This window comes from Candida orthopsilosis, assembly GCF_000315875.1.
Source record: "Candida orthopsilosis Co 90-125, chromosome 3 draft sequence".
Taxonomy (NCBI): domain Eukaryota; kingdom Fungi; phylum Ascomycota; class Pichiomycetes; order Serinales; family Debaryomycetaceae; genus Lodderomyces; species Lodderomyces orthopsilosis.
The window spans coordinates 829,969-855,626 of NC_018296.1; the positions used below are offsets into that span (position 1 = coordinate 829,969).

Consider the following 25,658-nt stretch of genomic DNA (forward strand, 5'->3'; position numbering starts at 1 on the left):
TGGAAAATTGTTCTTTTTGTACAAAAGTACACTACCTCTATTTTTTCGGTTTTTCGTTTTTCGTTTTTGCCATTGTAATTTGTATACTGTGTAAATATGCGTTGGAAGTTTTCTTTCCATACAAGTAGTTTTTGGTTGCAGAAAGTTTTACAACACCTATATACACACACATATACTCACGCACACACACAACTTTAATTGATTACAAATAGAAAGGATATTTTACTTTAGGGACATTGGTGACATATACAACAGATACAGTCAATAAAAGAGTAGAGTAATATTAATAATGTCTGATAATATGCAAATAGATTCACCTTTGCAAGAGATTGATGAGGGATTGTATTCGCGTCAATTGTATGTGTTGGGTAAGGAAGCAATGCTTAAGATGCAGAATGCCAATGTTCTAGTCATTGGTTTAAATGGTTTAGGGGTTGAAATTGCTAAAAACATTGCACTTGCTGGAGTCAAATCATTGAGTTTGTATGATCCAAATCCAATTCAAATTCAAGATTTGTCAACGCAATTTTTTCTTTCTGAATCAGATATTGGTCAACCAAGAGATCAAGTCAGTGCAGTTAAATTACGCGAATTGAATGCATATGTTCCAATTAGTGTTGTTGATAACATTGAGGAGGAAACTTTGTTGAAATTTAAATGTATTGTTACAACCAATATTTCCTTGGAGGAACAAGTTAAAATCAACCAAATTACCCACGCTAATGATATTGGGTTTATAAATGCCGATGTTCGTGGTTTATTTGGACAAATTTTTGTTGATTTTGGTGACAAATTTACCATTGTTGATCAAACTGGTGAAGAGCCATTATCAGGAATTGTTTCTGATATTGAGAAAAATGGAACTGTGACAATGTTGGATGAAAATAGACATGGACTTGAAGATGGCAATTTTGTTAAATTTTCAGAAGTTGAAGGGTTACCAGCATTGAATGAAGGTATTTACAAAGTTGAAGTATTGGGGCCTTATGCATTCAAGATTAAAATGGATGGAATTGAAGGAGAATATAAAAAAGGAGGTCTTTATACTCAGGTTAAAGTCCCCAAAGATGTTAAATTTGAACCGTTACTTGAACAATTGAAAAACCCCGAGTTTTTAATATCAGATTTTGCCAAATTCGATAAACCAGCTCAATTACATATAGGATTTCAAGCTTTGCATGCATTCAAGACAAAGAGGCAAAGATTACCAAAACCCTATAACGTTGAAGATGCCAATGAAGCATTTGCCTATGCTGAACAATTGGCTAAACAAAATAACGTTGAGGATATCAACGAATCCTATTTAAAGGAGTTGTTTTACCAAGCTCAAGGTGATACCCCAGGAATGGTGGCTTTCTATGGTGGTTTGATTGCTCAAGAAGTTTTGAAATGTTGTTCTTCCAAGTTCACCCCCATTAAACAATGGCTATATTTTGATTCATTAGAGTCGTTGCCAGGTAAAGAAGAGTATCCTCGTGATGAAGAAAACAACAAGCCTATTGGTTCAAGGTATGATGGTCAAATTGCCGTTTTTGGTAAGAAATTCCAAGACAAAATTGCGAATTTAAAAGTTTTCCTTGTAGGTGCAGGTGCCATTGGTTGTGAAATGTTGAAAAATTGGGCCATGATGGGATTAGGTTCGGGACCTGATGGTAAGATATTCATCACTGATAATGATTCGATCGAGAAATCGAACTTGAATCGTCAATTTTTGTTCAGACCTAAAGACGTTGGTAAAAATAAGTCAGATGTTGCTGCACAAGCAGTACAAGCTATGAATCCTGCATTAAAAGGCAAAATTGAATCACGTTTGGATAAAGTTGGACCAGAAACACAAGACATTTTTGATGATGCATTTTGGAACAATTTGGATTTGGTCACTAATGCATTGGATAATGTTGAAGCAAGAACCTACGTTGATAGTCGTTGTGTATTTTTCCAAAAGCCATTGTTGGAATCAGGAACTTTGGGTACAAAGGGTAATACACAAGTTGTTGTGCCATTCTTGACTGAATCTTATTCATCATCTCATGATCCGCCAGAAAAGTCAATTCCTTTATGTACCTTACGTTCTTTTCCAAGTAAAATTGACCACACCATTGCTTGGGCCAAATCATTATTTCAAGGAATTTTTGTTGACTCACCGGAAAGTGTCAATTTATACTTGAGTCAACCAAATTACGTTGAACTGTCTTTGAAGCAAAATCCCGATAAGAAGGGAACTTTGGAGAATATTTCCAAGTACTTGAATGAACGTCCTTATAGTTTTGAAGATTGTATCAAATGGGCCAGATTAGAATTTGAAACCAAGTTCAATCACGAGATTAAACAATTGTTGTACAACTTCCCTCATGACGCCAAAACCTCAACTGGAGAACCATTCTGGTCTGGACCTAAGCGTGCTCCTACCCCTTTGAAATTTGATGTCAACAATAAGGACCATTTGGACTTCATTATTGGTGGTGCCAATTTATTGGCCTTTATCTATGGATTAAAGGAACAAAACAATATTGACACTAAAGTTTTGGAAAAGATTGAAATTCCGGAATTTAAACCAAAGTCAGGAGTCAAGATAGCAGCCACTGACGCTGAGGCTGAAGAGCAAGCAAACAATTTGTCGTCATCAGCAGATGACGATGAAGTTAGAAAGATTGCTGCATCCTTACCTGAGCCAAGCACTTTAGCTGGATACAGATTGAATCCAATTGAATTTGAAAAGGATGACGATACCAACCACCATATAGAGTTTATCACCGCTGCTTCAAACTGTAGAGCATTAAACTATGGTATTGAAACTGCAGATGCTCACAAGACTAAATTTATTGCTGGTAAGATTATCCCAGCAATTGCCACCACAACCGCATTGGTTACTGGTTTGGTGTGTCTTGAATTATACAAAGTTGTTGATAAGAAAGACGATATTGAACAATACAAGAACGGATTCATTAATTTGGCCTTACCATTTATTGGGTTTTCCGAACCTATAAAATCTGCTCGTGGTAAATACGGGTCTAAAGAATATGATCAAGTATGGGATCAAATTATAATCGATAGAGATTTGACATTGCAAGAGTTGATTGACAAGTTTGCTAATGAAGATAAATTGGAGATTTCAATTTTGTCATATGATGTTGTTGTATTGTATGCTTCATTCTTTCCACCTAAAAAGAAGCAAGAAAGATTGAACTTGCCAATTTCACAAGTGATTAAATTAGTCACCAAAAAGGATATTCCTGCTCATGTACATTACTTGGTTTTACAAGCATGTTGTGAAGATGAAGAAGGTGAAGATGTGGATGTTCCGCCCATCACTGTCAAGTACAAATAGAGTCTTTCATTCACTTTAAATCGGGTTATTTAGTTTATTATACAATTGTTCCATTTATCAAAGTGTACAATTCATCAACCATATTCATCATCTCTTGATCGTGGGTAATACAAAGAATAGTATATTTGTTTTTCAAACTCCTTATCAAATCCATAATCATTTTGGCATTTATTGGATCCAAGTTTGATGTACATTCATCAAAGACTAGCAATTTGGGTCGTCTAATCAATGCCCGAACTATGGATAATCGTTGTAATTGACCCCCAGATAATAAAGTATTATTACCCTCACCAACTCTAGTATGTAATCCTTCAGGCAATGACATTACAAAATCATACATCCCACATAATCGAAGATAACGTTTTAAATCTTCAAAATTGATTTGTTGTGTTGGGTTAATTCCATAAATAAGATTTTCCAATACTGTTCCTTCAAAGAATTTGGGAAGTTGGGGTACAATACTAACAGTTTCTCTTAACCAATCAATATTAACAGTTGATATATCTTGTTTGTAAATGGAAATAGAATTGGAATCTGAATCAATAAGACGTAGTAGGAGTGATGAAATTGTTGATTTTCCTGAACCTGACCTCCCTACTAATCCCACCAATTGATTCTTGTAAACTTTAAATGAAACATTGCGTAATACATATTTGTCATTATATTTGAAACAGGTGTTGTTGAACTTAATTACTTCGTTATTAATCTTAGGTGTCGCGTACCCATCATTTTCAATTTTAGCAAATGGTGTCAGTTCAAGCAATTTAACAATATATGTTCCTGCTCGTTGACCTCTAGTGACTTCCGGCAATGAATGGATCAAACTGGCTGCATTAGCCAAGGTGAATGTAAGCAACGTTACCACTTGTAATAGCTGTCCATGGGTGTATTCAAATTTACCCGTCAACTCCATACCATAGTATAATATAACACCAGTTGCAACCGCTGAAACCAAATCATTCAATGCATAGCCAACACCAGTTTGAATTGCTCGGAAATTACCATCCTTGCTAACTTTGCTCAAACATTGGTTGAATCTATCAGCAAAATGTCGATTCATGGCAAACAATTTAATTGTCTTGATTGAAGAAACTGTTTGATGGACATGAGTTTCAAGTATAACAACACTTGATTTGTATCTGTTTTCTGCCGATTGCATAATTATACTGAATACAGCAGTGATTAACAATATCAAAGGAACAAATGAAAGACCAACAAGTGCCAACTTCCACCCAGCAATTATTGACCATATAATCCCAATAAGTACCATGGCTACCAAATTAACAATAACAGACAAAAATGTACTCACTAAATTCCTCAAATCTCGTGTATCATTCATCAACAAAGTGGCCACTTCGGCTGTCTTCATCTCCTTAAAAAAGTGCATATCTTGTCCATTTATCTTTTCAAAAGCAAGTTTCCTCAACATCATAATCCATCGTTCACTAGCATACGATAATAAAAACTTGGCACCATACGTGGCAATTCCAATAAATGATGCAATTCCAATTGATACACCTGACCATTGAATGACTTGTTTAGTGACATTCACACCAATGGATGCCTCTATTGTAGTGGAGAGCAATTTTGCAAAACAATAGGAGAAGACTGGCGAAACACCACCTTCCAAGACAGAAATTATGATACCTATGGCGATGACGAGCTTTGTATCGATTGTGTAGCTGCAATATTTTAAAATTGCAAAAGTTCCCATTAAAAGTTCGTTGTCCTCCAGCTTTTCAACAGGTTTAACTGAAGCTTTTTCAACGGTGTATCCTCGATTCTCAGTTTCATTTTTCAAAGTAAGATCACCATCGTGTAAGTCAGCAAACTTTTTAGAGGTAGATTGTCCTTGCCCAACAACTACCCCATGATCCATCATAATAACATTATTATTCGCTTCAATATGACTATAATCATGTGTTATTGAGATTGTAGTCCTACCTCTTCTCCAAGCTTTCACCCGCGCAAGTAAAATGTTCTTGGTTTGATAGTCCAACGCACTGAATGCTTCATCAAGAATCAATACCGGAGGATTCTTCAACTTTGCTCTTGCAACTGCCAATTTTTGCTGCTGACCCCCGGATAATGATAAGGGGGTGATCTTTGTTTCCAAATCCGACTCTAGCAATGCGAAATTTGCAGCTTCGCATATCAAATCAAGGGGAACGTTTTCAATAGAATCATATTCTTCAATCACTGAAAGGGCAATATTTTCTCGCATTGTACCACTTAAAATGACGGGAGTTTGTTGAAGTAGCACAAAGTTTTGCGATATCCAACACGGGTCAAGCACATCAATGTCAATACCGTCAATTGTGATTGTCCCACTATTTCTATCATACAACTTCATTAAAAGAAGAGGTACAGTGGACTTTCCAGCACCAGATTGTCCAATAACAAAATTCATCTTCCCTGCTTCAATTGTAAATGAGGTATTTTTTAAAACCAATTCTTGTCTAGCTGGATAGTTGAAACAAACATCATCAAACACAATTTCTCCTTTACATGCTAACGGGTACTTTCTTATTCTCATTTTATACTGTTGTTCATTTAATGTCTGCAAATATGATGCTATCCTACTAGCTGCAGCATGGGCAGTGTTTATTATTGTCATCAATTGACTGATTTTGGACATTGACTGTCCCAACATCAAACAGGAACTGAAACAAGTAAACAATTGATTAACAGTAACATTTCCCTTCATTAGCAAATAATTACCAAACCAAAATCCTTGAACAAACATCATCAAAGTAAGGAATTTCAATGTTCCTAAATTTGCTGCTATTGCGCTGGCAACTCTATAGTATGCTTTTGCCGACTCTTTTGTGAACCCATTAAATTTAGCCATTTCAACATATTTCCCGTTAAACACTCGAACTGTCAACGGTGAAGTAAGACACCAATCTAAAACTTTGCTAGCATTTGAGCTGTGGTTGTTCTCCTGCTCCTGTGCACGATAAGTGATATTCCCAAAGTACCAAGCACAAATAGCCATCACGGGTGCCGATGCCATGATTATCAATGTAATGGCCCATGATTGATAGAAAGACATAAATATTAGCCCTATAATCAATGCAACTGTTTGTACCGTTTCAGCCATAATTTCAGCATTTCCTGATCGCAACTCCTCAATGCATCGATTAACTTGAGTCAACTCACCCATTATGTTAGGATTAATATCATACCATTTTGCATCCTGCTGTAATAAGTTATCGTAGATCGCAAATCTTGCACGCAGCTGTTGTATTTCTCCAAATTTCAACCATAATGACATTCCCAACCAAACAGAAATCATCTTCCCCGAACCGACTGCCATCAATATGCCACATAATTTCAAGCAGTGATGAATAAAGACATCATACGATGAATAATTTCCAAGATAGTAATTTGACAAAGCACCAATTATATCACCATAAACAAGAGTCGATATTGGAGTACTAACAGCTGATATTGCCATAAAAGTTATGCCCAATATGACTATCAACCAGTCTTGCTTTAGCTTTAGAAACATAAAAACCTTTCCCTTTGTAGTGATTGGAATATCAACTTTAGCAATCCCTGATTTCTCATCCATCTTTATCATTGAGCAGACTTCTGTCGTTTGTTAAACAGAACATAACCCGCAGATTTCAGATTTGCAACATCTTTTTGTTTTATATATGAAGCAGCCCACAATGTAATAGGTGTTTTTAACCAAGTTTCATCTTTCCCAATCTGACGACATTCTCAACTGAACTCCCCTTTTACCTTAATCCAAATGATTGAGGGGGCGAGATATCGAATGCTGTATATATATTAGTATGTGGTTGTAAAGTGTTCAAAGTTTTACAACAGAAAAATTACTGAATTGGGATTTGACAATTGATACACACGTACACACATTATACAATACAGCACTTTAAGGATCATTCAATGTAAGTAGGTTACCACAACAACAGTTGATAAGAGTGTAAAATCAATCACTTACAATGAGAGTTGGTGATCTTAGAAAGAACAAAGTATTCAATTTGATTCTAACTATATAAATTACTTTCAAAACACATAACAAAAAAATAATTTGGACATTTGCATCATTTCATCATCAAAACATTACCATTCATTAGAAGCCTATAGTTAGTAATAGAAATTACTTCTCTTCCTGGTGTAAAATTGGAATAGCTTTAAAATCAACATCAACCATGGCTGAATCATTTGAACAAGAGACATCCAATTCCAACTTCCAATGTCTATCATATAAATCCTCTTCTTCTTTACTAAAACCATGGTCAGTATCATCCTTAAAAGTCCAAGATAATTTATCAAAAGTTTCCTTCATTTCTCCTTTATCAAAATTCAATTCATACCCACAACATTTTTGTAAATCCTTAATCAAATGTTTTTGAATATGATGTTGTAAATTACGTTTAAACTTTTTGGAATTTTTATTTGTTGTTGGTTTAATCTTTTCAACATCATCATGGCATTCCTTCATAACAAATGGTGGATAGTAGTGTAATCTACCATGGAAATAATCAAATTCATTATCCCAAGTTTCATCACGAACAAAAGCTTCAAATTGTTCCAACTCATCAAATTCACGAATAGTTGGTGGAACTAAAACTTGTTTCAAAACACCTGGTTCTTCGACCGATTCAACAGAAGTGATGGAAGATGACCTGGCTTTAGGAACAGCTTGCAAATGCTCCAATGGTTTAATATTTTCCAAATCTAATGGGACTGCATCAGACTTGTTCTTTTTCTTTTGACCCCCCATTGCTTGTAAACGTGTTGTTGTTGGTTAGCGCGGTAAAATTAAGATCGTACTATTGTGACGACTAAATGTGTGTTTATATATGGAGTGGTAAAAGCGCAAAAAAAAAAAAGATATATATCTATGTTTTGTTTTGCGTCCTTCGGAGTTTTGTGTGTGTGTGTGTGTGTGTGTGTGCTGTGTGCTGTGTGCTGTGTGCCGTGTGTTAGATTAGCAGCACAAAAGGCAATTGATAAGCAGTTGTAATATATAGTAGTTGGGTTATACTATTCCTTGTATATGGAAAGTAGAAAGGTAAAGATGAGTTATAAGGAAGAACAAATACAAGAAATGTGTTGTAAAATTGTTGAAAGCAAAGGACTTTTAAAGGAGTATTTATATTCTAAACTGATTGATGATTGCTGTTGAGTTTAAAATAAGGAGAGTCATGTGTGGTGGACGGTTAGTTTTCATTGGTTAGAATATTAGTTACTAGAAGAGAGGGAGGGGAATGTTTTTTGTATGAGCAAATTTAAAGAGAGAAAAAGGGGAGGAGAAGTGCAATCCGTATTAAGAATTTAGTGTGTGTGTGTGTGTGTGTAGTTGTGTGTGTGTGTAGTTGTGTGTGTGTGTGTAGTCGTGTGAGTGTCTAATAAAACAATACAATACAACACAATACATTTTTTATTTCTTTGTTGAATTTTCTTTTGTGATTTGTGGGGAGACTTTTTTTAAGCAACACATGACCTCACACCACTTTATCAAAGATCACCATACACCACAACACATACACACACACACACACACACATATATATATATACGCCTATGCGTCGTATGACCGTGTTATGATCAGATGCTTTTTTCTCTCGTAGGAACTGTACGGAAGCATCAGAAACAGAGGAAAGGTACGGAAAAATAGTAAAATGATTCAAAAGACTCACCCTCTCGTTCCCCTCCTTCGATTTTAAATTATTATTTGAAAACGTTTGGCTTTATATACATGTAATAATCCTTTAAACAGACAAGTAATTCCATCACCGTAAGAAGAGAGAATCAAAATTAGAAAAGAGGAGTATTGAGTAAGTGGGGAGAAGAGAGACAGGTTGATTGAAGATGGTTTTCACTGCGGCGTCTTTAGTACTGCTTTTGTAGACTCTTCTAGTAGTATCAACATGTAATACATTTTTGTTGTAGTTGTTACAGTTTGAAGCTTAAAATTACAGTTGAGTTTTTATAAAAGTATCACAAAGAAGTAAAGATAAAGAATCAAGAGATAAAAGGATAAAGATAAAAGCAAAGGGGTCACGTGCACGGGTTTGACAAAAACCGAAAGTTGTCATTGTTTTATTAACCCATTTGCAACCAGTGCCTCTTATCACTAAGTTATTCTAACAAGATCAATTTTTTCAATTTCACTGAAGACGCCATTATGTATTTCGTTCATATCTTTTTGTCCAAAAGTAAACTTCCTTTCTTTACCAAGATGATGTATTGTTTCCATTAAAAAGACAAATCACAATCGAATTTACCTTCTTATTGAGGAGATCAAAGGTTTCTAACAATTTTCATTCTGGTATTTCGGTAATCAACTTGTAACCTCTTTTCAATCAAAATTAGAACTTGTTGCCTCGTATTCAATTCACAAGCTCTCTTTCTCGAAACATAATAGTAAAATATACCTTGTTCAGGTTTCAAAATATACAAGCACAATGTGATCAGTTGCTAGTAATTCAATGGGCCATAAGATTTATTCTTCATCTCATATTGGTGATGGAAATGGTCTACCACCACGAGAAACAAAACACTTTTCTAAAAAACCGGGCTACTTTGCACACATGAATATTAAGGGGGTACGCGTCATTTTGTAATCTTGTATAATAATTTACTGTCAGAGATGTCAATTTTTGCCGTTTCTTGGGCTCACACATCATCCTCATTTTCTGAACTTCTTCAACCTCTGTGTTTTCATTTTGAATTTCCTCAACAAACTTAAAACTCGCTTCATCTGGAGACTCCAAACTTGTGATGAAAAATTTTTCTTCCCTTGCCATAAGTCTCTCATCCTCTTGGAAGAAATTTCCATGTCACAGAATTGTTAAATGTCCGCCTTTCCTTTCTCACTACCCGTTTGTCTAACTTGATCTGTGATTCCAATCGTCTCTTGGTAGAAATGGAAGTGGCAGTGAGTCGTAAGATTGTTGCCCTGCATTTGACACTGTGACTGGGACTTATATTAGTGATATATTATATAGTGGAATAGCCTATGTGGAATATATTTCATGGACATTTTCTTTTGTAAACATATCTCAAAAGAGGTAGCCTAGGAGGATAGTGATCAAAGAGGTTGCTACATTACTATCTAAGAGAATAGCACTTCCTGTACTTTAAGAGTGCCTATATATGCATTCTATGTATGACTCATGTTCGCAAATTAGCTCCCTTACATCAACAACTGCATAAAATGGTATAAACACAAGACTTTAAATCACATACAAATCGCCTCTTCTAGTAAACAATGCATTACCAATCAGTTGTTGTTGTACTTTATCTTTACCTTCATCTCTCTTTGGGAATCCATCAAATGTTTTAGCGTACGTAGCTACTGAATGTGCAATCAACTTCGTATTCAATCCCCATGCCTCATAACTTGGATTTGACAAATCATCACACAATTGATGATAACACGGATCAAATGCTTTACCCAAATCGCCACCAAATTTTTGTTTAGCTTCTTTATCTTTTAATTTTTCAGCTCCAGTGGCAATTCCACCTGCTGGTATTCCTTGGTCAATGAAACCAACATAATCTGATCTACCATCGAATGGAACCAATGTATAATTCAATCCATGAGTTGTATACCAATCGATATATAAATCACGTAAATTTCCTGATCCATTAGGATGATCTTTATTATTGGCATCATAAACTTCATATTCATAATTTGGTGAAGCCATCATATCGTAATCCATAAACAATCTCAATTTCTTATTGTCCAGTTTAGATAAATGATTAGCATAATAAGTTGAACCTAACAATCCTTCTTCTTCAGCTGCCCACCATGCAAATCTAACTGCATTATTGATCTTGTATTTGGTCAATTGTTTAGCAACTTCCAATAATGATATGGTACCGGAACCATCGTCATTGATGCCTGGTCCTGCCCCTACTGAATCTGAATGTGCTCCTAATGAAACAATATTATCGTGATCACCAAATACCGTATCGGCAACAACATTAATAGTTGATATATTTTTGACATATGCATCAACATACAATGTAGTTTCAAATTTATGATTAGGATTAGTCTTTAACTTTTTGATATATTCATCAACATCCTTTTCGTCAACAGCTACCGTAGCGACTTCTTCACCACTTGGTGTACCCAATGTACCCGAAACAGCACCTTGCGAGTCATAGATAATTGCTCCTTTTGCACCCAACTTACCAGCATTTCTAGACTTGTCTCCAAATGAACATTCTCCTCGTTTGATTAAAACAATGTTGTCCTTTGTCAAATGTGGGTAATCGTGTAATGAGCACCCATTCAGTTCAACCAATACCAAATTACCATGAGCTGGACGTTTGTCAGTTGTTGGTGGTGTCAATGCCAACGGTTTTAAACTTTTTGGTTGAACCCCATCAATTAATAATGAATAGGATTCAATATGCCCATCAATTGCATCGAAGCTTTGCGTTTTGATTGTGTAATATCCACCCAACTTCTTCAATTCAGATATTATATACCTGATGGTAGCCCAATGTCCTGGTGAACCAATGACTCTAGTTGGATGACCGTACTTTTTAGTGGAATAATTGGCAATTTTAAACAACGATTCGGCACGTTTCTTCAAATTCAGCTCATCAATACTTTCTTGTAATAATTCAGAATCAATCTCTGGTAATTTCAAATAAGTCGATTCATCAATTATGTCATCAATGGTGATTGATTCCGATTCTTCGTATTGTGGCAGCACTTCCTCTTGTCCAACATCAATCAGCTGAATTTGAAATCGCGGCTCTTCGTTTCCCTTACTGGAATGTGAGTTGACAAGGACTGCTTGATTAGTTTGATCTTGTTGACCCAATGGTACAATGTCTTGCCAGAACTTTAAAGTTGGAAATGCATCAACTGTGGATGCAATTGCAATTGATAAAAACACTGAATACTTCATAGCGTCAAACTTTGTGTCTCTTAATTAGCTACTACTTTAAAGTGGGTAAAAGCGAATGTCGTAAAGCAATCTGCTGCCAGCTAAATTGGGAGATGGAATTGATGAGAAACGTGTGTTGTTTTTGAAGTGTGGTTGATAAAATTAATGTCAACTTTTTTGTTCCCTTCCTTATCGGAATTACTCATACAAAAATTCACATTTACATCCAAACATCAATAATTAGTACACCTCTTCTTTGAAAGACAAGTTGAGAACAACCAGCATCGGGCGCCTCGCACAAAAACCCCTATACTGGCATATCAAAGAAATACACCAAAAATTACACCCTCAAGAAACATTAAGAACATGTATCTATCATCTATAACCCTATTCATATCTATCCCCCTTTGATTCTCAATTGCCCCTCTTCTTTGTCTTTTTATTCTTTTTAATCTTGACCTTATGGTGGGTTCCAAATGGGTTTCCTGCACCACCACCACTACTACCAAAACCACCCATACCACCAAAGAACTGTTGGAAAAAGTCACCACCACCGCCACCACCATTTCCGAAATTGAATGAGAACTGTTGTCCGCCATTGGATCCACGATATTGCGGTTGCCCACCACCGTTTAATGGATCATTAGGGTCATCACCTCGATCGTAACGTTCTCTCAACTCTGGATCAGATAGCACCTCATATGCTTTGTTGACATCTTGCATCTTGTGCTCAATTTGTTCCGGAGTCAAATCTGTGCCTTTATATTTGTCAGGATGGTACTTTAGAGTTTGTGTTCTGTATGCTTTTCTAATAGTTTTGTCATCAGCATCTCTTCCAATGTCCAAGATCTTATAATAGTCAGTCTTTGGTTTACTTTGGGGTTGTCTAAATTGTTGGTATTGCTGTCTTTGTTGCTGTTGCTGCTGCTGCTGCTGTTGTTGTCTATAATAATTCTGTTGCTGTTGCTGTTGCTGTTGCTGTTGCTGCCTCTGCCTTTCTTGATTAATCTTTGCCTGATACTCTTCAATAGGTCTCACTTTCTCCTTGTACAATTGCGTATTTCTAACGTACCCATTAAAGTGCAGCAATTTCTTTTCAGCGCCCTGATAATCCTTCTTCTTCAACAACTGATCAATTTCAGGCACAGCAAGAGGGAAGAACTCTTTATCTTTGACAAGTTTACAGACTGCTCTACCACCCTTGTAATCACCAATTTGGATAAATGATTCACAAGCCAATTTTGTCAAGTCTATATTGAATAACAATTCACTATTGGATAACCCCAATTCTTTAACTTTTGCAGTCAAATAATCAAAATTCGTTTTCACTTTTAAAGATCTTTTTTGTTCAGCTCTGGTCAATTTAACAGCATCATGGAATAAAAAGTCATTTATTTCTTTGAAATTCAAGTCATTGAGTTCTTTGTCAAAGTTGCTTTGATGCTCCACTTCCAATTGGGGGTAGACGTGACCATTATTTATTGAATAACTCTCCAAATCCTGCAAAAACTTTGCGTATTTGGAATAGAATTTTGATAACTCACCACATGCTTTGAAATCGTTATCAATTCTTAGGCAACTCTTTACCGTCTTGAAAGCCTGATCAAACTGAACTTCAGTGATGAGGTAAAACTCTGATAATAATGTGTAGTGTTGTAGATTTTTGACTGGATTAATCTTTATCAATTTGGATAGCAGCGAGACAATTACTTTGTTGATCCTAACCTCTGGTTCATCCAAATACTTTATCTTTTTCAAAGAATCCTTTTTGAATAACTCTAAGCTTGCTCTTAAATATAGTTCAAAAACATCATAGTTGTTATTACTAACCACAGCAACTTCATTTAGCTCCTTCAAGCATTCATCAAACTTCTTTTCCTTAAAGAGCTTTTCTGACAAAGTCCAGTGATGCTGAAATACCTTGATCGCTTCCCAAGCAGGTGAATCACTGGATATGTTGGCATCTTTCAAATATTGTTCCAAATTAGCAAAATCTCCCCTCGATACCAATATATCCACCAACTTGTTCTCTGCTGGCTTCATTAAAGGATCCAACTTCAAAACATCTTGTAAATCAGCTATGGCCAAGGCTTCCTTCTTGAGACTGATTTCAATCAAAGCACGTTTGAAAAGTAGTTGTGTCAAAGACTTGTTCAATTCGTTGTGTCCTAAGTCGACAACTTGACTCGACAGGTATAATCTTACGTCCTTAATTATATGATCAAAATGTTCAAGTACAACAGGTGTCGGACCCTCTTTGGAGAAGAGCACTTCAACATCTTCGATTTTACCCATAACATCGGTAGGTGATAATTTTGAGCCAACGATTAACGCTGGGTAATTGCAAAAAGCAAGGCATGTAATCAAATGTCGTACCGGTACCTTCATGAAGAGTGTATGCTATTTAAACAACGCTGTGAGGTTGGTGATCTAGCTTCTGGTTAAAGTAGTTGGTGTGAAAATTAACAACACATACAAAAAAATTCCGATTTCTAGAACTGCATAGAAGGCTTATACATGTTTTGTGGCATTTGCAACAACATTATAGACAGGGAGGTGAAATTGCGATTCGATTGACCTACACAGTTTATTCAGTAGAGCCCCTACACCAACAAACTTTGCTCTTCAAATGAAACATCACCAAATTCCCAACATCCTTTATGATGGGATTTGGCTGATTTTTGTACCTCCGACAATTCTTCAACATATTTTTTCACAGCTGGATTAACTATTTTGGAATCCACAATCGCCCAACCTTGACTCACCAACTCCTTATTGATAGTGTATGTAGCATCTTTCAAACTCTCTTCTGCATCATACAATATACCTTCGTAAGTGGTCTCTTTTCCGGGCAACACACTGGCAACCAATTTCTTGTCTAAAGTCAAGTCTTCCAAAAATTCGACAGCAGTGGTGTAATAATCTGTGTTCTTGGGTGGCAATTTCAAATTTTGCAAAACAGTACTAAATGCAGAAGCAGGAATCAGTGCGAATTTGGTAGGTAATGCACGCAATTCCCTAACACTAACGTAATCAATGTTACCATAATCGATAAAGAAGACTTCCACTTTACCTTTAACCGAACCTAAACATTTAGCACGGTAGTATTTACCATCAAACTTCGCAGACACTAACTCACCTTTTCTAGGGGCCCTTTCCAAACCAACTGGCAAATCTTGTGACAGTTTGGATGCACTTGGATTTTGTGCATGGAAACGATCAAACTCAGCTTCGAATTGCTCCAATTTCTTCAAATCCTTTTGGAGGTATATGACACCATCCTCATTAATATGCGTGACTACAACATCATAAAACTCTGGCTTTGTAATACTACTTGCTTGTAACTGGGAAGCAGCTTGAGCAACTTCTTTTTCAACGTTCGCGTCATATCCCTTCCAGGTTCCCTTTTGTTGTTCTCTTGCCTTATCTTCGGCATTGATCAATGTAGAAGCTCCAGGATTGGTGTTTACAAAATCCAGGAGTTTAACCAAACCCTGAGAAACCAAATCTTTTTGAATAAATGAAGTACCAGAATACAAATTTCCAATGAATGATCCCACTTTGTCGATATCATATACCTCAAACTCAATTGGTCTTTGGAAAAACTTTTTGGTTATATACTTTACCCCCTCATCCGAATCGTCATTAGCAATACCCCCAAGGATCAAGTTCAAACTCAAACTCTCCTTTGGGTTAAAGAGCTTGACCTTATTTACTCTTGGAACATACAGAATGTGGAATCCAGAAACTCTACCTTTCGATTTGAAACCATTTAAAAAAGTTTTCGCTTTAGCATGATTTTCAGACGCATCAACAATTCTCGTGCTTACGGTCAAGAATTTCTCCACGTCCCCGTGAATACCTTTCCTTTGTTTTTTAGAAATTTCCTCCAACTCCACAAGCTTATCCCAGTTGTAGGAACGCTCATGTTCAGTACTTTTACCATGTTTGGTCACAGAGACAATACCTTTGGTAACAATGGATTCAGACAAGTCAGAAATTGTAACAAGAGGACGCTCCTCAATACCCAATTCCTTATTCGCCTCTCTATAACCGTCAACATGAGCCAGAAATTGTTTACCAATAAAATTAGATCGAACGAATTCACGAGCTGAAGCGACAACTGCTTGTTGTTTCGCGGAATCGGTTGTCAAAATGGTATCCTTTGGCTTTGGTGCTCTTATTGAGGCTAATTGTACAACGACCTCGTCATCTGAGCCAGGCAATCTGACTGCCAAAGTGTCAGCACTAATCACCCTGGCAATGGAGACATTTACAATACTTCCCACCTTCAACTTCGATCCTTGACCAGCTGCGCTAGTAGGTCTTGTGGAGTTGGCAAATATTCCCTTACCAAGTGCCTTTGCAGTTTGTTCCGCTTTTCTCAATTTTGTCATTGTTGTAGCACCAACAAGAGTTGACTGCCAGTCGACAATTTCCCCATAGCCTAACTCCAAAAGTTTTTCACTAACATCATTTCCCAGTGGGTGATTGACTAATGCAATTGGAACACCTGATTGGCTTTTACCAATAATGGAAGCCGTCAAATTAGCTCTCGTTGTTAACAACTTGTTCTCAACAAAAAGTTTTGCTTGCTGAGCAACCTTCACCAAGTGAGCGGGTTGGTTGGGGTCATCAGTTCTGGGGGTTTTAATACCAGCTAACAAAAACGAGGACTCTGAGACTCTGTGGTCGTTGACATAGATGTATGCCACAACACGGTCTCCACTGATTACCTTTTGGACAACAAATTTCAATGGATGTTTATGAGAATCTGATATAATCTCCTCATCCAATGGAACCAATTGAGCCCCTTTCAATTTCTCATTCCAAAGTCCAGCCTTTTGCTGCTTAGCTTTTGTTTCAATTTGCTCCAAACTGTCCACGACTTCTTCTGGGAGATTATCTCTCAACTTTACGTAACCATTGGCTAACAAGTACTCGATCAATGACTCAAAAATGGGGGCTTTGAGGTCTCCGAATTCTCTGTTTCCTGCTTTCCCCTCAACTTTAATCTTTACCTCCTTACCAATCAATAGCTGACGGAGATATTCTTTTGATAATAAATCGTCAATCGGTTTCACATACTGCAAGGTAATGACTCTTTCTGGGGGAGGGATTTGCATTGATTTAGAAGGGATTACCACAACAGTGTCTCCGCTGAGAACATTCTTGACTTTTGCAACGAAAACGGACATTGTTGATAGTAGTTATAAGCGTTGTTGTATACTACCTCCAAAGAATAATTTTTCAAAATTTCCAGCGTCGCGATCAGTGGCGGGGACACAAAGAACAGGACACGGACACCAAATTTTCAATTTGGCCTATTATATATATGCATAAATTCCACGAAAAAATCAAAAACTTTGTTGCAAACGATACCAACTCTCTCTCTCCCACTCCCAAGTACAGGAATATAGTAACCAAATGAGATCTATTTTCCAGCTCAGATCTGAATACTTGATTCAGAGGAATATTTGATTGTTCAAGATCTGACGCTACCTGAAAATTGGAAGTCAGGAAGAAAAAGCCACTTAAGATGGTGTAGACTGTACTGCCATGGGTTGCAGTACAAGTGCAACAAATATACCAGAGAGCTACTAGAAGTTGCAGTTGATTACGCCGTTGAAGTTAGGTTTTGATGCTTGAAGTTTTAAATTTTAAGTTTGAACATGGATCTGATGAAATCTTTGATATGTCATCCTGAAGTCAGACTAAAGAAGGAAAAACTGGAAAGAGACACTTAGAGAGAGACCAGAGGTGATCCATCACAGTGTAATTGTATTGTTGAATCTATAACCTTGTTAAGTAGCGATATATTTTTACGACTTTTAAATTTTCAAATCGATCTTTTTGCGGTTTTTATAATTTTAATTTCGGATATCAAGACGAAAGCAGTGATTCAACATAACAGTGTAAGCGATAAAGCTGCAATGGCACCAGCAGCAGTAAATCCAGCGCCAAAGTAATACGGGTTTCGGTGTGCTCTTTTCCAACCAGAGTTCCCAACTTCAACAAGACAACAGCTTCAATACGAAATCAGATTGGCCAGATCGTGAAATCGCATTTTCCACCGTCCTCTGCATCCATTGGCAACAAATAAACCAAGTATTGAACAACATGGAAATCTCCACCTTTTAAACTTTCAATGTGGAATATCAAATAAAATTTGCCTTAGTTATGTCATTAAAAATGTTAATATACCACCAAAATAGCTTTGATTGGGCTGGGCACACTTTAAAGAGATTTGTTATGGTGAACACCTTTAGGGACATCTGTAGCAATATTTTTATGATGCTGAAATCTTGTTACATCAGGTTGACATAAAATGATCCAGTTCTTGAATTCTCTGAGTTTGAAAGTTTTGCAACACACTCTGTATACCTTTTATTTTTTCCGTTTTTGATACACATGATAATTTAGCAACACTCATAATGTGCTCTCAATCCTACCCACAAATCTCAAGACATATGATTAAATAGGAACATCATCCATGTAGCATTTTCCATGGTGCTTCCAAAGTACAGCTATTGTTGCTTGTGTCAGTTGAAACATGTATAAACTTCACGCCAGTGTGTGTGAATCCACCAACGACTATCAATCAAGTTGAAATGCTAGCTCCTCAAGAAAGTCCATCCACAGCTGCTTGAATAATGTTCCTAATAATCACAAGCATTATGAATACATTCAAGTTGCACTCGCATTGCAATGTTGTCACAAAAGATTGTCACTTTAATGCTTTATTTCCCATCTTTTATTACTCAACCACCTATACTATTCTATTAGATATTCAAAATAAAACATGTAGTATTCTTCAGAATGACCCGTTAGTCTTTAATTGCAGACTTTTCATTCTTGTTGTTAGATCTCTGTCCCACTGGTTCTGCTGACAAAATTTTCGAGACACTATATGATTATTCTCTTCTGTAGTACAAGAGCTCAATTCATTAGGCTACGAGATCAAGTTTCACCCCTTCTCTCTGGTATATCTTCTCTAAAACATTAAATTGATGTAACGAGTTTCTCTGTTATTGGATGTGCTATCCTTGCTGGAGTATCTGGGCTACCGGCGGGGAGATGCTTCTGACTCCAGATTAATCAAAAAAACGTTCATATTTGAGGCTTCATGCATTTCTGCAAGAGTTCTTGGTTGGTGAAATGTTCTCAATTCCGGAGGCGGATGAATGGGCGTGGAAATGCATTCAATATCGAACACATGGCAAACCACCAGATTTTCATGAAAAGTAAAGATTATAGCAGGTTTGCAGTATGGTTTCTATATGAGTCGACAGTACCAACACGTCTCTATATCCCATGTCATAGTCCGAGTTAAGACCCTGGGGTTAACACTAAAACCTACTGAGCTTTTCAGTTATCAATCAAAGGTTGAGAATCAAAAAAAGAAACAAAAAATGTTACAACACAGTGTGACAGTCGGCGAGATGAACACAGCCAAGCTTCAAACAAAAGGCAGACTGTAATTCGTTTAGCTGCTAGCACAAAATCTCTTAAGTCAAGACACATAGAGAAAATTGTTCAACGAACTACTCCACATTCCGGATTAGTGACATTAACAAGTTCTAAGATTATACAACTACTTAAAAAGTTTTTGTAGCGACATTCCTTCTTCATTATTTTTTGACATGACCTTGGCAACAGCTAATTCGAAATCTTCCTGAGTTACGTGGATTCTTCTTTCTCTCAATGCGTACATACCAGCCTCTGTACAAACACCCTTAACGTCAGCACCAGAAGAACCATTCATCTTTTCAGCTATTTTCTTTAAATTGATTCCTCTTGTTAAGTTCATTGATCTCGAATGGATCCTCAATATATCGGTTCTTGCTTGTAATGTTGGTGCTGGAAATTCAATCTTTCTATCAATTCTTCCTGGTCTCAACAATGCTGGGTCTAAAATGTCTAATCTGTTAGTGGCCATAATGATTTTGATATCTTTGGAACTTTCGAAACCGTCCAATTGATTCAATAATTCCAACATTGTTCTTTGAACTTCCGAATCACCACCCGATGAACCTTCAACTCTTGATGAACCTATAGAGTCAATCTCATCCATAAAGATGATTGATGGCGCATGTTCCCTTGCCATTACAAAAAGCTCCCTAACCATTCTTGAACCTTCACCAATGTACTTTTGAACCAATTCAGAACCGGAAACTCTAATAAATTTACAATCAGTGTGGTGAGCAACTGCTCTTGCCAACAAAGTCTTTCCAGTACCTGGTGGTCCATATAATATCACACCTTTTGGCTGTGCTATACCCAAACTTGAGAATAGTTCTGGATACTTTACTGGTAATTCAATGACTTCTTTGATCTCCTTGATTTGTTTATCTAACCCACCAACCATATCATATGTGGAGTCAGGAACTTTCTCAACCATCATCAAGGACACCAAAGGATCAACCTTGTTTGGCAAGATCTTGTACAAGTCGTGGCTATCTGCTTTCAAACAAACCCTTATTGATGGTGTCAATTTTTTAATATCAATATCCTTGGTGACATTCACAATGTACTTTCCTTCAGGATGAATTTTCACCAAAACCTTTTTAGTACCCATCACTTTAATGACTTCTCCAACAAATGACCCCGGTTCCTGTAATAATCTCAATTCATCTTTCAATTGTCTTACACTATTATTCAATTTATTACGTTGTGCTTCCAATCGACGCAAGTTTTGAGTTCTTTGTTGAATCTCAATCTCTGTGTCCTGTATTTGTTGTTCAAAGTAAGGTCTGATTCCTCCTTCGTGTACGTATGGCTTATCAATTGTAGTGCTCATGATGGTGGGGGATGTATCTAATGTGAAAAGCTGAGTTGCCATCCAAAATAGATTCACTTTTTTGTTTAGTTAAAGATAGTCGTGTGATGATGGATAAAAACGAGAAGTAAAACACTGGCTGCGTCGTTTCTCTTGCGACATTGAAAAATTGTGACAGAGAGAATGAAAGAGATAGTTCTCATAGTTTGACAGAGAAGAGAGCCATGTGTCATAGGATTTGAGAAGTTACAATATAAAGCAGGATATAAGAAACCAAAGAGATGAAGATTTCCAATTGCATCGTATTACTTGTGGTAGCCGCTTTGGCCGACTCATATCAATTATATTGCAAGTGCCAGTGTGATAATTCAAAGACGATAATCAACAAGGTTGATAAATGCAAACAATGCACAAGGGAGTTTTGTCTTGAGAAAGATCCAGAGTTGTGTGAAGTGCTTCTGGATAGCACTGGTGACTCAAGCCGTCCTAACAAGCCTATCACAAATGATAATATAATCATTAGTTGCTATCAAGTGGAATCTACTAAAGACGCGTTTGTTGTATATTTATTTTTATCGGTGATTCTTGGTTTGATGCTCAGGATACTTTATGCCTATGTCAGGGGAGGATAAGCAAAGACTATTGTACTCTATTTTAGTTATACGGTTTATAAGAAATCAACAAGTTGTACGATTAAAGCAGTTCCTTTAGTGATCAGTCTATGGAGATGATATTGAATGCCCTTGTTCAAGCAAAGAACGTTGCCTTATCTTTCACATCGTAGTGTGTTGTAGTGATTTTCGTTCACGTAGAAGAGAAAGAGAATCTTTACTTTCAAATCTCTGCTTATAGAACAGTCATAAAGTACAATGATTAACGCGAACTAAAGTGATACTAGCTTGTCTTGTAATGTGTTCAGTACAACACGTTTCGACTTGGTTACTATACTTTTACTGTATGTGTGTAACTTATGAATGCAGTGGATTTAGTTATGTAATGTTAGTGTAGGTCGTGTTTCGAGTGTCGTGTGTCGTGTGTCGTGTGTCTCAGTGTAGAGAAAAGAAAAAAAAAAATTTTGTCAAAAGTAATTCTTCCATACAACATACTATAATATATAGTAGTCTCATACATAAATTTTCTCTCACATTTTTTTTTTCATTTTGAAAAAAAGCTTCTAACATATATATATACATCATTCCATAGGTATATACACCCTTAGATACACTTTTTGTTATCAAAGATAGACATAGATTCTTTTAAGATATGTCTGATAACAACATCACCGACACCAAGCCTGCGACAACAGCAGGCACTGCTGTCCCCGATGCTAATGCGAATGTTTCAGCTGCCAAGGCAGGAGCAGCATCAGATTCAGGTAAATCATCGGCTGATTCAAAGACTGAAGACCAGCATCCACAACATCCACAACACCAACAACAATTTCAAGGAAACTATGGCTCTAACTACTACCAAGGCCAAGGTTCTTACCCTAATAATTTCCAATATGGACAAAATGTGAATCCTAACTACAATGGCAGCGCAAATTTTCACAACAAGGGCCAATACAACAACTCTAATAAACACCATTCAGGAAACAGACAGAACTTCAACAACAATGGTAATAATGCCAAGTTTAATCACAACAGTAACAACCAGAACAACCCCAATGCTCAAACTCATTCACACAGAAAGCTGTTTAGTAATACTAAAATGAATCACCCTCATTCCAACCAACAGCACCAACAACAACAACAGCAACAACAACAGCAGTATATGGGATATGGATATGGTGCTGCAGTTCCACAAGCATATCAATATGGCTATATGCCCCAATACTATGTTCCTATGCCGTACATGCCACCAGGGTCTCAGTCATACGTTTCTCCAACCAGCAGCGCTTCTAGTGGCTCAACCCCTCAATATGTTCACGCACAAACCAGAACTCCACCTGTTCCAAAAGTGAAGTTGACCACCAAGGATGGTAAGCCAGTTGATTTGGAGGAGAAAAAGAAGAAAACTGCATCCTCGACTCCAGTCGCATCTCCGTTCGTAAAACACGCGTCCCCAGCTGCTGTTCCTGCCACTAATAACAGTACTGAAAAACTGGAGTCATCAACGCCGGGAGCTACATCTACTGAAGCTGTTCCTCCGGTTTCTACTGACCCACCAGCACCCGCAGCTACTTCAACATCTACATCTACATCTGCACCCGCACCCGCACCCGCACCCGCACCCGCACCCGCTCTTTCCGCAGCAGAAGAGTTCAAGAGAAAGATTAGGGAAAAGGCTGCTGCTGCTGCGGCTGCCAAAGAGAAGGAGAAGAAAGAGGCCGAAGGCGGTCAGGAAAAGGAAACGCCTAAAGAGGAACCAAAAACTGAGCAAACAGAGGCAGCTTCAAAGGAGGAGACTTCACCAGATGTGAAAGGAAATATTGCAGAACTGGGCTCTGAAGAGAAGGCTACTGATTCCGCCGTGGTTAAGGGATCTGAAAACATAGAGACATCCGATGACTCTCCGGTAGCAACTAGCGTCGCGGACGAAGGAAAAACCCACAGTTCCCTTGAATCTACTGAAGCTGTTGAAGTTATAAAGAAAGATCAAAATGCTGAAACCAATGCTGAAGTACCAGTAGAAAAGAAGGAGGAACAGCAACCAGAAAGTAAAGAGAGCGAAAGTGCTGAAGCCGATGCTGTACATGAAACAAAGGATGATGCCGGCGCAGAACAAGCAGTCGTTGATACCACCACTCCTGCATCTGATGAAGATATCCAAGATGCTTCTGCAGAAACGGAGACATCAGAAACCGCCGAACAAGAACTCAATATTACACAATTTATGAAAAAGATTGCTGAAGTCCCTGCACTTACAAACATCATGGATGTCACTTACCCTGAAAACATAAATGGTGTCGACAGCTCGAAACAAATTCCTAGCAAAAAGTACAGATATGATCCACAGTTCTTGATCCAATTCAGAGATGTTGTACAATATCCTATCGACGGTGACTTCAAGACCCGTTATGGTTACTTAGAACTTGGCCAACAACAAGCGCTCAGACGTTCAGGCTCCACTAGAGATTCATCCTCACGTAACCTTGGGCAGGGCGGTAGACAACCAAGTGGAATGGGACGTTTTGGAGGCCCTCATGACAAACGAGGTAGCCTTGGAAACGCAAACGCATATGATAGCAGACAAAACTCAAGAACAGGCTCAAAGAGAAGAGGTGCATCGACGAGAGACAAGTCTACAAGGAAGCCACTTCAATCAAAGAGAGGTAGAAACAATGAATCACGCGAACCTACTGAAGAAGAGTTGGCCAGAGAAGCACCAAAACCAGCAGAAGATGTTAAACCGTTGGAAAAATCAGCAAACAGATGGGTTCCTAAATCAAGAGCTAAGAAGACCGAGGTACGTTATGCTGAAGATGGTAGTGTCATATTAGAAAAGGAAGATGTTGAAAGAAAGATCAAATCGTTATTGAACAAATTGACATTGGAAATGTTCAACGAAATCACAGACGAGATGTTGGACATTACAAAACAATCTAAATGGGAAACTGATGCGGGAACTATCAAGCAAACCATTTCTTTAACGTTCCAAAAGGCATGTGATGAACCTTATTGGTCTGAAATGTATGCCAAATGGTGTGCCAAAATGACCACCAACATTCTTCCAGAAATCACTGATGAATCAAGTACGCTAAAGGATGGAACACACCCATCAGGTGGTGCATTAGCTAGAAGAGTGTTGTTGACTACTTGTCAAGTTGAATATGAAAAAGGTTGGAGTGACAAATTGCCAACCAATCCAGATGGTTCTCCACTTGAACCAGAAATGATGAGTGATGAATACTATGCAATGGCTGCAGCAAAGAGAAGAGGTTTGGGTCTTGTCAAGTTCATTGGTCACTTGTACAATTTGAACATGTTGAATGATCAAGTAATCTATGTGTGTCTTAAGGACCAATGTAGCAATGTTACAGATCCTTCAGAAGATAGTTTGGAGAATTTAGCTCAATTGATCAAAACTGTCGGTCCTAAATTGGATGCCAATGATCGTACCAAAACCATGCTCAAGATTGTATTTGACAATATCACTACCATTTTGAGCAATGTCAAGTTGAGCTCCAGAATCAAGTTTATGTTGATGGACTTGCAAGATTTGAGGAAAGCCAGGTGGCAAAGTGGTAAACAAGAAGCACAACCTACTACCATTGAAGCTATACACAGAGATGCTGAGATTAAGAAATTGAAGGAGGAAAGAGAAAAGGGTAGAAGACCACAAAATGCCGGAAGAGGAGGAGGAAGTCTGCATTACGGATCCAGCAACATAGGTGGTGGGGGAAGCTCAAGATCAAATTCAGGGTTTGGATCTAATTCCGCATCAAATTCAAATTTTTTCAGAAAGTCGCCATCAGTAGGAAGATCTGATTCTAATGTCAGTAGAAGTGCAAGTGAGCGTGGCGGCTCATCTGTCAATACTCCAAGTAATCTTGGCGGAAGTGATCTTCAAAGAGATTCATCAAGGAGGTCAGAAAATCAACAGGTTAATAGATTTGCTGCATTGGGAGGTGATGATGAAGATGTAGACGATGAAGGAAACGCTGATGCTGAGGAGGTACAAGAAGGTCAAACTATAGAAACAGCAGGTGAGAATTGAATTGTTT

At 37.5% G+C, this 25,658-nt stretch overlaps 9 protein-coding genes across 9 annotated transcripts; 3 read left to right on the forward strand and 6 right to left on the reverse strand. All coding sequences in view use genetic code 12, as the record gives it.

Annotated features, from left to right (window-relative positions):
- Positions 1 to 289: 289 nt before the first annotated feature.
- Positions 290 to 3,328, forward strand: CORT_0C03630 (Uba1 ubiquitin-activating enzyme; the record flags this gene model as incomplete). The annotated part of the gene is made up of 1 exon (XM_003868594.1): positions 290 to 3,328. The coding sequence occupies one exon, from the start codon at positions 290 to 292 to the stop codon at positions 3,326 to 3,328; it is 3,039 nt and encodes a 1,012-aa protein (XP_003868642.1).
- A 37-nt stretch (positions 3,329 to 3,365) lies between these two features.
- Positions 3,366 to 6,914, reverse strand: CORT_0C03640 (Hst6 ABC transporter; the record flags this gene model as incomplete). Its single annotated transcript, XM_003868595.1, has 1 exon — positions 3,366 to 6,914. The coding sequence occupies one exon, from the start codon at positions 6,912 to 6,914 to the stop codon at positions 3,366 to 3,368; it is 3,549 nt and encodes a 1,182-aa protein (XP_003868643.1).
- Positions 6,915 to 7,457: 543 nt separating this feature from the next.
- On the reverse strand, positions 7,458 to 8,084 carry CORT_0C03650 (Ucf1 protein; the record flags this gene model as incomplete). Its single annotated transcript, XM_003868596.1, has 1 exon — positions 7,458 to 8,084. One exon carries the CDS (start codon positions 8,082 to 8,084, stop codon positions 7,458 to 7,460), a length of 627 nt encoding a protein of 208 aa, XP_003868644.1.
- A 2,458-nt stretch (positions 8,085 to 10,542) lies between these two features.
- On the reverse strand, positions 10,543 to 12,234 carry CORT_0C03660 (Ape3 vacuolar aminopeptidase Y; the record flags this gene model as incomplete). The annotated part of the gene is made up of 1 exon (XM_003868597.1): positions 10,543 to 12,234. One exon carries the CDS (start codon positions 12,232 to 12,234, stop codon positions 10,543 to 10,545), a length of 1,692 nt encoding a protein of 563 aa, XP_003868645.1.
- Positions 12,235 to 12,627: 393 nt separating this feature from the next.
- CORT_0C03670 (Jem1 protein) lies at positions 12,628 to 14,601 on the reverse strand (the record flags this gene model as incomplete). Its single annotated transcript, XM_003868598.1, has 1 exon — positions 12,628 to 14,601. The coding sequence occupies one exon, from the start codon at positions 14,599 to 14,601 to the stop codon at positions 12,628 to 12,630; it is 1,974 nt and encodes a 657-aa protein (XP_003868646.1).
- Positions 14,602 to 14,816: 215 nt separating this feature from the next.
- On the reverse strand, positions 14,817 to 17,411 carry CORT_0C03680 (hypothetical protein; the record flags this gene model as incomplete). The annotated part of the gene is made up of 1 exon (XM_003868599.1): positions 14,817 to 17,411. One exon carries the CDS (start codon positions 17,409 to 17,411, stop codon positions 14,817 to 14,819), a length of 2,595 nt encoding a protein of 864 aa, XP_003868647.1.
- A 2,396-nt stretch (positions 17,412 to 19,807) lies between these two features.
- On the reverse strand, positions 19,808 to 21,055 carry CORT_0C03690 (Rpt6 ATPase of the 19S regulatory particle of the 26S proteasome; the record flags this gene model as incomplete). The annotated part of the gene is made up of 1 exon (XM_003868600.1): positions 19,808 to 21,055. The coding sequence occupies one exon, from the start codon at positions 21,053 to 21,055 to the stop codon at positions 19,808 to 19,810; it is 1,248 nt and encodes a 415-aa protein (XP_003868648.1).
- A 218-nt stretch (positions 21,056 to 21,273) lies between these two features.
- Positions 21,274 to 21,624, forward strand: CORT_0C03700 (adhesin-like protein; the record flags this gene model as incomplete). The annotated part of the gene is made up of 1 exon (XM_003868601.1): positions 21,274 to 21,624. One exon carries the CDS (start codon positions 21,274 to 21,276, stop codon positions 21,622 to 21,624), a length of 351 nt encoding a protein of 116 aa, XP_003868649.1.
- A 631-nt stretch (positions 21,625 to 22,255) lies between these two features.
- CORT_0C03710 (Tif4631 translation initiation factor eIF4G) lies at positions 22,256 to 25,651 on the forward strand (the record flags this gene model as incomplete). The annotated part of the gene is made up of 1 exon (XM_003868602.1): positions 22,256 to 25,651. The coding sequence occupies one exon, from the start codon at positions 22,256 to 22,258 to the stop codon at positions 25,649 to 25,651; it is 3,396 nt and encodes a 1,131-aa protein (XP_003868650.1).
- Positions 25,652 to 25,658: the final 7 nt, after the last annotated feature.